Source organism: Castor canadensis, chromosome 8 (genome assembly GCF_047511655.1).
Source record: "Castor canadensis chromosome 8, mCasCan1.hap1v2, whole genome shotgun sequence".
NCBI lineage: Eukaryota > Metazoa > Chordata > Mammalia > Rodentia > Castoridae > Castor > Castor canadensis.
Genome location: NC_133393.1, coordinates 12,970,828 through 12,982,189, shown reverse-complemented (window position 1 = coordinate 12,982,189; position 11,362 = coordinate 12,970,828). Strand labels below are relative to the sequence as shown.

Genomic DNA, 11,362 nt, shown 5'->3' with positions numbered 1-11,362 from the left:
TTGTTAAAAAAGCTGAAGTTCTGCAGCTTCCTTTAAGGGCAGTTGTGGGTGCTGGTCATGCTGTTTGGGGGAGTATTCCGGTCCTGGGCCTGATCTGCTTCAGTGCTGTGCAGGGGATTGGAGGAGTGGAAAGAGGGATGGAGATGGGCACAGTCTGCCTCCAAGCCCAACCCTCTTAGGCAAGCAGTGAGTGATAAAAGCCCTGTGGGGAAGTATTAGAGCAGCTTTCTTAAGGGCTGCACAATTGTGAGTTCATTGTCATCAGAATTGAGCAAAGCTTGGGGTGCTGTGTTTTTGAGGATCTGGAATAAAGAAGTGCTGTATGTAATGCTATAAACAGATCTGCAAAACTGAGAAGAAAAACACTCAGGACAGTGTGATTGGATGCTACTACTGCTTATGAAAGGACAGGAAAGGCACACGTAGCTGTATTTGCTTATAGAAGGATGCATGAGAAATAAAAGTGGTTTTTCCTGGGATGGAGCAGAGGTGGGGCTGGCCAGTTGGAAGCTGGGGTGGAAGGAGGCTTTCCCTTGATTTTGCAAGCTAGACCAGTGGTATCTAATTGCAATTTAGGTAAAGTATAAAAAGAAAGAATATGAAATAATATTTGCTTATTCTTAAGGAAGTTTATCATCAAATCCTCTTTGCACAAAGATATTTAGGCAGACTCTTTCCTGAATGTGGGATTTTTTTGGTTGCCAAGAGCATTGTCTTCCAGGACACCTGCTACAAAAGGCAGACGTCACAGGATGACTGTGGCTCTTGGGAGTCAACTGGGCTCACTTATCAGAGTATCTGACTTCACTGCAGTTTCCTTCCTTCTTGTCATTGAGCTGTTGGGGACAGAGATAGCCACTCCAGCTTTGGTTTAGAAAACCCTTTTGCAACACGTATTCAGTAAATTAGAAGACAGAATTCCATTATCCTTTCTTGAAATGGGGCCTCTGTCTGTCTCTTAGGATGTCTGGAGAATGGAAATGTAAACAAAGAATTAGGAATCCTAAAGCTAATATAATTTTCATTTGATATCATCAGTTTACTCCATTGTCTTTGAGATGCTATTAAAAACGCATGCAGGATGTGAGTGAGATAAAACATCCAAATTCAAGCTGATTCTCATCTACAATGGCACTCCGTTGCTCTGGCCCTTTAGCTTCCTATGGTCATCTGGAACCCCACCCAGAACCTGCGCATAAAGGAATAGGGCATCTGAGCAGTGAGAAACGCTGCCATAAAGCCCAAGAAGCTCAACTGGGAGCCAGTGGCTCATGCCTGTAATCCCAGCTACTCAGGAGCAGAGATCAGGAGGTTAGAGGTTCAAAGCCAGCCTGGGCACATAGTTCAGCAGAATGATGAGAAGGATAACACCCACTGGTGACAGAGCAAGTGGTAGAGAGATTAGGTCCCTAGCCATGTAGACTCACCCTGGCAGCCTTGGACTGTTTATTCCTGTATTGTCATAGGTGAGAGAAATAAATTCTCTTGTTTAAATGTTTTTTTCTTTTTTTTTTTTTTCGCAGTACTGGGTTTGAACTCAGGGCTTCAAGCTAGCTAAGCAGGTGGCTTGAGCCATCTCCAGCCCTTTTTGCTCTGATTATTTTGACCTGGACTATGACCCTCCTACTTCATACTTCATGTTGTACCTGGAACTAAAGGCATGCCCACAGACCCAACTTCTTTTCTGTTGAGATGGGATCTCAAGAACTTTTTTGTCTGGGCTGGCCTGAAACCACGACCTTTTTTGGGGAGGGGGTGGTACAGGGTTTTGAACTCAGGGCTTCATGCTTGCTAGGCAGGTACTCTACCACTTGAGCCACTCTGCCAGCTCCTTTTTGTGCCAGGTATTTTGGAGATAGGGTCTCTCAAACTATTTGCCTGGGTTGGAACTAGCCTGCAATCCTCCTGATTTCTGCCTCCTAAGTAGCTAGGATTACAATTGTGAGCCACTGGTGCCAGATTTTAAATCACTTTTAAGTCACTTATAAGAGCAGCCAAACTTATAAGCTAATAAAAACACCTGAGGTCAAGAAGGAAAGGTTACATTATGTTTGCTGCATTTTGTTAACAAGCGAAGGAAATACTCAAAACATTTTCGAATAAGTTCAATAACAGATTGAGATTTGAGGTCTAATAGGGACAATATAATTATTTGGAAATAGCCTAGAAAATTCCTTACTGATGGCTGAAAAGGAGTTATATTTTATTTGGTCAATGTAATAAAAAGAACACACAAGTTCAATTCAGTTCTGCAAATGTATGGAAGAGCTACCATGTGCCCAGCAAGGCCAGTAGAGCCCTTGCCCTCAGGGAGCTCTCAGTCAGGCTAGTCCAGGAGAATCTGACATCAGAGAGCTGACCTGGAGGTTCCATGAAATTGAAGAACCCAGGATTACGGGTACAGTTTAGTGGGCACTTACTGACAGAAGCAAGGGCAAGGGCAACAGCAAGACAGTTGGATTTCTGCCATCTGGGTCAGAGGCTTGTAAAGTGGTCGGGACAAAAGTGACTTAGTTCAAGCTGGAATGTACTGGGTTTATCTCAAGCTGACACCAAAGACATCAGGCACATTCCTGGCACCAGCGTCTGGTCATAAAGCTCCATGCACTACTCTAATGGTTTTGTTTATCTGTAGTGCGCAGGGAAACTTGTGGGGGAAAGAGGCCAGGGTTACTCCAGCGTAGTCAAGGTGGTTATGAGGCAAGATGGTGGCGGTCATGTCAAGCTGCATCCTTCCAGTGTGGTGGAGGACTTAGATGAACATGCGGTTGTGAAAAAACTGGGGGTGGGACACAGTAGTGGCTCCAGCTTGGATCAAGAAGGCTCTTTGGAGATTGAGGAAGACTATAGAAAGTGGAGAGATCTCCCATGCTCATGGATTGGTAGAATCAACCTAGTAAAAATGTCGATACTCCCAAAAGTAATCTACATGTTTAATGCAATTCCCATCAAAATTCCAATGACATTCATTAAAGAGATTGAAAAATCTACTGTTAAATTTATATGGAAACACAAGAGGCCACGAATAGCCAAGGCAATACTCAGTCAAAAGAACAATGCAGGAGGTATCACGATACCTGACTTCAAACTATATTACAAAGCAATAACAATAAAAACAGCATGGTACTGGCACAAAAATAGACATGAAGACCAGTGGAACAGAATAGAGGACCCAAATATGAAGCCACACAATTATAACCAACTTGTCTTTGACAAAGGTGCTAAAAATATACAATGGAGAAAAGACAGCCTCTTCAACAAAAACTGCTGGGAAAACTGGTTAGCAGTCTGCAAAAAACTGAAACTAGATCCATGTTTATCAGCCTATACCAATATTAACTGAAAATGGATCAAGGACCTTAACATCAGACCCCAAACTCTAAAGTCGGTACAGGAAAGAGTAGGAAATACTTTGGAACTAATAGGTATAGGCAAGAACTTTCTCAACAGAATCCCAGCAGCTCAGCAACTAAGAGAAAGTATAGACAAATGGGACTTCATAAAACTAAAAAGCTTCTGCTCAACAAAAGAAATGGTCTCTAAACTGAAGAGAACACCCACAGAGTGGGAGAAACTATTTGCCAGCTACACATCAGACAAAGGACTGAAAACCAGAATATACAGGGAACTCAAAAAACTAAATTCTCCCAAAATTAATGAACCAATAAAGAAATGGGCAACTGAACTAAACAGAACTTTCTCAAAAGAAGAAATTCAAATGGCCAAAAAACACATGAAAAAATGCTCACCATCTCTAGCAATAAAGGAAATGCAAGTTAAAACCACACTAAGATTCCCCCTCACCCCTGTTAGAATAGCCATCACTAGCAACACCACCAACAACAGGTGTTGGCGAGGATGCGGGGGAAAAAGGAACCCTCATACACTGCTGGTGGGAATGTAAACTAGTACAACCACTCTGGAAAAAAATTTGGAGGCTTCTTAAAAATCTAAACATAGATCTACCATATGATCCAGCAATACCACTCTTGGGGATATACCCAAAAGACTGTGACACAGCTTACTCCAGAGGCACCTGCACACCCATATTTATTGCAGTGCTATTCACAATAGCCAAGTTATGGAAATAACCAAGATGCCCCACCACTGACGAATGGATTAAGAAAATGTGGTATTTATACGCAATGAAATTTTATGCAGCCATGAAGAAGAATGAAATCTTATCATTCGCAAGTAAATGGGTAGAACTGGAGAACATCATTCTGAGTGAGGTTAGCCAAGCTCAGAAGACCAAAAATCATATGTTCTCCCTCATATGTGGACATTAGATCGAGGGCAAACACAACAAGGGGATTGGACTTTGATCACATGATAAAGCGAGAACACACAAGGGAGGGGTGAGGATAGGTAAGACACCTAAAAAACTAGATAGCATTTGTTGCCCTCAATGCAGAGAAACTAAAGCAGATACTTTAAAGCAACTGAGGCCAATAGGAGAAGGGGACCAGGAACTAGAGAAAAGGTTAGATCAAAAAGAATTAACCTAGAAGGTAACACACACGCACAGGAAATTAATGTGAGTCAACTCCCTGTATAGCTATCCTTATCTCAACCAGCAAAAACCCTTGTTCCTTCCTATTATAGCTTATACTCTCTCTACAACAAAAATCAGAGATAAGGGCAAAATAGTTTCTGCCTGGTAGCAAGGGGGTAGATGGGAGTGGAAGGGGGCGGGGGGAAGGGGGGAGAAATGACCCAAACATTGTATGCACATATGAATAAAAGAAATTAAAAAAAAAAAAAGAAGGTTCTTTGGAATTCCACACACAGAGCAGAGCCAACGAGGAGCCATTTGCTGTGAGGAATGGAAGCTCCTTAAAGAGAGGAGCAGTCATGGTCCATGGAAGTTGGAGCCCAGGAGCCCAGTGACACTTCTCTACCTGGAGAAATGTGACCACTGCAGCTGCCATCTTGAGTCTCTCTATTCTGCCTTCCCTTCTTGTTCTGAGCTCCTCCCATGCTGAGGAAGTTTCCGGTAGACTATAGGGTTGTCAAGTGCCCTCTTGGATGCACATAAGTGGGATATTGCCTAGGTCTGCCATCCAGGAACCAGAAGGGTCTTCATCCACGCTCTTCTGCAACCTTAGTGAGTGGTAAGAGCTGGGGACAACCCAGCCTTGGGGACTGAAACCAGCTCACAGACCTACATGCTTGCCCTCAGTGACAGGCAGAAGATAAGGGCAGATTAAAAACTCTGGCTGTCAGCTGTGTAGATGATGACATTACGCTTTCCTGAGCAGGGGACAGTAGGGAATGATAAATCAATAGTATTAGATAGCACTTGGGAGGCTGAGAAAAAGTCAGTAATTAATTACTTTGGAGCAGTCTCGTGGAAATATTGATGTGTGCAGGACACTTGACATTTTCTTTTCCTCAGACAGAATAAACTAGGGAGGAGTCCAGATGACAGGGCAGAACACCAGAGGAGAAGCAAGAAACCACAGACCAGAGGCAGCCATGAGCGTGCTTTCCCTGAAATGGGGCTTGAGGCTGGCTTATCCCCAATCTGTTTCCTTACCTTTCTAGTCTCCAGAGAGAAGGCCTGGGTCTGATTTTGGCTGAGCTCTAAGTCAAAGCCAAAACCCATCAGCATATGTTCAGAATATTTTAAAAATTGCCTATAATTTTATTATAGGAAAAATTGCTTTCTTTTGTATAGATTAATGTGTAAACATTCATATATATCTATGTATATGCACATATATGTATATATTCGTATATGTACTTATTCATTTGGCTTTTCTTTTGTGGCACTGGGAATTGAATTTAGGGCTTTATCACATGTTAGTCAAGGTTTCTACCACTGAGCTACAGCCCCAGCCATTAGGTTTTTGAGACAGGGTCTCATTGTGTAACCCAGGCTGCCATCAAACTGAAGATCCTCCTGCCTCAGCCTCCTAAATGCTGGGATTACAGGTGTGGGCCACCATCCTGGCTCCTTTGATTTTTAATAAAATTTTATTTATGGCACTTGTTTATTTATCGTACTTGTAAAACTTTGAGACCAGATTTTTAAAAATATACTAAAATAGAATAAATAAAATGCCAAAATGAAAGCCCTTGAATTTTGCTGCAATGAAATTTTAATTATAAATGAGAAATCCTCTATTTACCCTGAATGAATCAGCTTTGACCTCTTTGATGGAATAGATAAATGTAAATATTTGGTAACCTGTACTAAGTTCTTGAATTTTAATCTCGTTTCTCCCCTTATAAAATTATAAAAGTACAAAATTACCCCCCGATGGTCTTAGGGGGAGAGTATTAAGTCCATAAAATATCCCCAGCCCTGTGTCCTGAGCCCAGCCTCTCTCCGTGCCTTCATTGTTTGGTGGGACTGGGGTTTGAACTCAGGGCTTCATGCTTGTAAAGCTGGTGCTCTACTGCTTGAGCCACACCTCCAGTCCATTTTGCTGTGGTTATTTTGGAGATAGGGATTCGTGAACTATTTGCCCAGGCTGGCCTTGAACCTCGATCCTTTCGATCTTACTGAGCCTCCCAACTAGCTAGGATTGCAGGTATGAGCCACCCTTTTTTGCATAGCACTTACTTCTCTCTTCATTTTCATATTCATTTCTCTGCCATTTAAAAAGTTGTCAGTGAAGTATAAACACAGATGCAGAAAAGTGCATGTAGGTGAACTCCTGGATGGTCGTGAACTTTAAAAAGAAAATTATTTAATTGTAAAATCTATACAACATAACGTTTACTATGTTAACCAGATTGAAATGTACAACCGCTGTCTTTCTCCAAACTGAAGCTCTGTGCCCTGTAAACACCAATTCTCCAGGCCCTGCAAACCACCAATCTAGTTTCTACCTCTGTCTCCGTGAATTTGGCCATTCTGGAATTTGACCTCATCTGTAGCCCTGGCTGTTTGATCTGAAGTGGACTCGCTGTGACCTGGAACACCAGACATCATGTGCCTCCGGTTTCTTTCTGTCTGGCGTAAGTTGATTAGTGTTCGGCTGTGCGATGACAGTCCCTAGCCAGCCCTGGTGCCTCGAAGACTGTTCCCATGTATTTCTCTCTCATTTCCTGTTATCATTGGGAGAAAATACTACTCAGCTAATGTTTCGGGATCAGACCGCAGTCTCCAGTGTGGGTAACTGGAGCTGCCAAGTGCACAGTGGACTCTTCTTGGCCGACGCAGGAATAAGTGGATTTCTTCTATTTAAGTGAATCTGGCTGAGTGCTCTGTGGTGATGCCCATGCCGTCCCTCAGAACCAACTGAAGCCATGCTGTGTGACACTGTCTCTGCTTCTGAAAGAGTTCTTCCTAAGTATGTAAGTTACATGCCAAAAAGAGGGCCTGTTCAAAAAAAGAAAAGTGTCAGCTATGCAGTTTGACTGCTTTTCTGTCCTTACTCGCTTGGTAACTCTAAATCCTGTTTACGGATCAAGGAACATGTGGAAATTTTAAAGGCTCATTATATCTGGAGAAAGGCACATCTGGCTTAGATGCTTTCTGGGACATGAAAAAGCAGAATAAGAATTGGGAAAGATTGAAGCGCGTTGAGAGAATGTGCCATCTATTTTTCCACAACACATGATTCCTAAAGATAATTGTTTTGGAGGAGTGTGCAGACCTGCAGCTGGGGCCTTTCTCTCGCCAAAGCCCCATAGAGCAAGCCAGTGAGCAGTCAGGGACGTGGACCACAGGTTCATCTCCAGAGGTGGAAAATACAGAAGAGGAAGGGGTTTTCCCCACCACTTGCAAAGTATCGAGGACCAACCACTGCACTGTGGAGTAAATTGTTAGGACTGGGTGAAACCGATAGGATTAAATCAGCTCACTTCACCCTCCCTGTATTAAGTCTGCACATCCACACGTGACTTTGCAATCTACCCCTCTTGTGGGATGGTTCTCACCTCACTCACTGGAGTTTTCCCAGGTGACTTGCTTTCACCCACAGTATATGAGTGGAAGTGACGTGGTGACAATTTCGGATGACAGTATCACCAGGCCGTGGCGTTTTTACTTGTCTGTACCATTTGACATGAGCAAATCATGCTGTGAGTAGCTGCTGATCCCAGTAGAATGAGACAAATCCAGGGAGCAAACCTGAACCTGACCTGCATCCAGGATCCAGGTCCAGCTGATCTTCAGCCTGAAGAAGATTGGTGTTAGCTGACCTCCAGATTCACGCTTGTTGTAGGCAGCTGAGTTTGAGGAGCATTTGTTACATGGTATTATTGTGGCGCTAGCTGATGAATGCACAGACAAAATGGCAGAAAGCAAGAGTAAAAGAGTCAGTGAAGTAGATACCGAGATGTGAGGCAAGAAGGAAGGGATGGTTGGGTTTGAGCAGAGAGCAGTAGGTAAGGGCCTCCAAGAGCAAGGTTGGCATCATGGGAGGAAGGGAATATTGCAGGAGGAAGAACAACACACACACACACACACACACACACACACACACACACACACACTCCTCCCTCCTCTCTGCCTTCGGTGAGCACTGGGCCTTTCTGGTGTCTTTGTTTGGCATTGCCAATATCTGGGAAGTTTCAGAGAGTAGAAGTTTGATTCCTAGCAAGGTCCAGACTTATGGGGTCCACTGGGGCTTATGGTCACAATATGCCAATGGAACCATAATAGGAATGAGGCTGCACGAGATCTGCTGAATGGGCTTGGCACCTCTTGCTGGGATGCTCCCTACCTTTAAGCAGTCATTGGACAGGGACCCAGCCTTCTAAAGTAGAGCTTTTGGGTATCTGGTGTGAGCAGGGCTCTGAAGGTGCTGTGACCTTGGGGAATTTACTTAACCTCTCCAAGCTGAGGTTTGGATAACAGTGGTACTCACCTCACAGGATTGTTCTGAGAAGTGAGTGAGAGTGGATATCTAACCCAATGCCTAGTGCGTGAATTAATGTCAATAGCCATGCTGCCATTTTGTAATGGGAACGGATACCTGGTGGAAAGGAAGATATGGACATGTCATGTTGTACTGAGCCTAACTATTTAACAAAAGGTATCTCACCAAGTGAACTCACTACCAAGTCTGAATTCTCATTGCCAGTATCCTGAGTAGAAATCAAGATTTCCATCTTTTGTTCCTTAGTCCACATCAGCCAACCTGCTGCTGATCTTGGTTTCCTTTTCCTCTTTTCTTAGGAAAATCTGCGCATTCTTGCAGGTGGACCTACAGATGGCAAGCTCAGCAGGTTCTCCCCTCCTACCACCAGCTTAGACTGTGGAGGTATTGTTTTATATTTGGCTCTTCCACCTTGGCTAGGTGACTCCTCTGATGTACCTGTGGTTTGTGACTTTTATTCACAGCACCAGCTGGGGCATTTTTAGCCAGACAATGCCTTCACACTAACTTGCATTTACTTTCCTTGTCTACTGTAGAAGTTTGCCTCAGTTCTGCCTTGCACACTATTTTTCCAGGGGAGAATTTCTCAGACCAGTGAATCCTTACGCAGCCATTTTGCATTTTTCTTAGAGTTTGTGTGGAGAAACCCTAGGATTTTTTTCTGGTCCTGAGTCAAAGCTTAGTGGAGATGCAAGAATCAACCCTCCTCCCAGAGTGCCTGGTGAGTAGGCTTAGGGGTGACCAAAGACGTTTAGCTGTTCCACAGCTGGCTAAAATGAAAACCACTTGTATTGTTTTCTCTTCTTGAGTCTTCCACAAGAGAACAGGCCCAAGGCTGTTCTGTTCCTCTTGCATCTGCTGAGTTTGGTGATCTGCACCATCAGTCACTCACAGAAGGATATTCTTAATGACAAAAGCACACGTCGGTGACTTCTCACCATGTGCATGTCATCCATTCATTAACTCTCTCAGCCACCTTGTGAGGTAGGTACTCATGTATGTCTCTTTGCAGGTGAGGAACCCGAACCTTGCACAGGCTAAGTAACTTGCTCAGGTGCTCAGTTCCTAAACAGGAGTAGCAAAGTGGGCAATTGAGGCACCTGTCTTTAAGCCTGCATTTGTATCTACTATGTCATAATGTCACGTACTGGCTGTTTCTCAAACCCCAATAACAATTATTTATCTTTTTTTTTTTGAAAGATAACCAATACTCTTAAATGTTTAGCGATTCGGTGAGCTCTCACTAGGCCCCAGAAAGAGTGTGCCCTTCCTGGTGAATGTTCTCTTTAGAATATGGATTATTTACTGCCTCTTTGTTCTCAACTTGGAGCATCAGCTATCAATTCCAGGCAACAGGAAAAGTCCATTCGACCTCCTTTTTTTTTTTTGTGGTACTGGGACTTGAACTCAGGGCCTTCACCTTGAACCACTCCACCAGCCCTACTTTTTGCAAAGGGTTTTTCGAGATAGGGTCTCACGAACTATTTGCTCAGGTTGGCTTCGAACTACAAGCCTCCTGATCTCCTCCTGAGTAGCTAGGATTACAGGCATGAGCCACTGGTGCCTGGCTCACCGCCCATTAATATGACAATATCTCCTACTCTCTGCCTGCCTGGAACCAACTTTGCCATTCCCCTTGTCACACCCAGAAACTAATGTACTAGGAGAGCCATCTTTCCAAGACATGGTGTTCTCAGGTCACAGACTTGCAGTGGCCTTTGCCTCTCAGTTTGACTGGTGGCTCATATCCAGTGAGTCCCTAATGGCCTGGCTCTCCTCCTCTTACCGTGGCCTTCTTATCGGCTCTTCACTTCATTCCATCAACCTCCCCAGAGCTCTAGGGTCCCAGTTGGAAAGAGACAGCTCTTTCCAACAGAAGAGTGTAATAAAGGATTTATTCACAAAGGTTTAAGGCATGGGAAAATGCCCCAGGGCTGAGCCAGCAAGGACTCACTGCTACCTTTAGGTCTGCAGGGTCCAGGGAAGGAAGAAATTGCTGGACCCCAGAGAGAGACATGTGGAGAAGTCCCCGACAGGAGTTGTGACCTCAAGGAAAGAGGCATAGACAACAGTCCAACAGGGAAGGAATGGGGTGGGGGAACAAATACCCTGACTTCCCTTCCCTCCCCTTCCCTCCATTGCCACCATGGGAGCTGGGTCGGAATTCAGGCCATACAAGTCATCCTCCCAGAGATGGAGCAGGGTGGGGGACAGTGGGAGTATGGAGGGTCAAAGGGAAAGTATGAAGATATGCAACACATACCACTTTTGCCTTGTCACTCCTCTGATGAGAGATGACAGGAACTTTCTAGATTAAACCAGGCATTACAGGCCTTCTGCAACAATCTCACCTACTTCAGCCTTCTGCCTTCCTGTCCCCACATGAGTTTGCATTCTGACTCGGCCTGTCTGTTGTATGTACTGTATGTGTTAAATAAATTTTAAAGTCTCGGTCATTGATTTATGTTATTCTGAAATCCAACTCCAAAGGGATTTTTTTTGTGTGTTTTGGGGAACAGGCTTCC

The 11,362-nt window shown here is 44.0% G+C and overlaps 1 protein-coding gene across 5 annotated transcripts in view; it reads left to right on the top strand.

The window, feature by feature from the left end:
* The first annotated feature begins 6,919 nt into the window (after positions 1 to 6,919).
* The window catches only part of Spats1 (spermatogenesis associated serine rich 1), a 29,880-nt gene continuing 25,437 nt past the window's right edge, over positions 6,920 to 11,362 (top strand). Inside the window, exons 1-2 of one of the 5 annotated variants that reach the window (XM_074082042.1) lie at positions 6,920 to 7,304; positions 9,137 to 9,221. Coding sequence is in view for 2 of the 5 variants with exons in the window: in XM_074082038.1 (XP_073938139.1) it covers positions 7,883 to 7,916; positions 9,137 to 9,221 (119 nt within the window). In the remaining 3 variants the exon portion in view is untranslated. Of the gene's footprint in view, positions 8,038 to 9,136; positions 9,222 to 11,362 lie in introns of all 5 variants that reach the window. The other 4 variants (XM_074082041.1, XM_074082038.1, XM_074082040.1 and 1 more) reach the window with 4 other exon arrangements.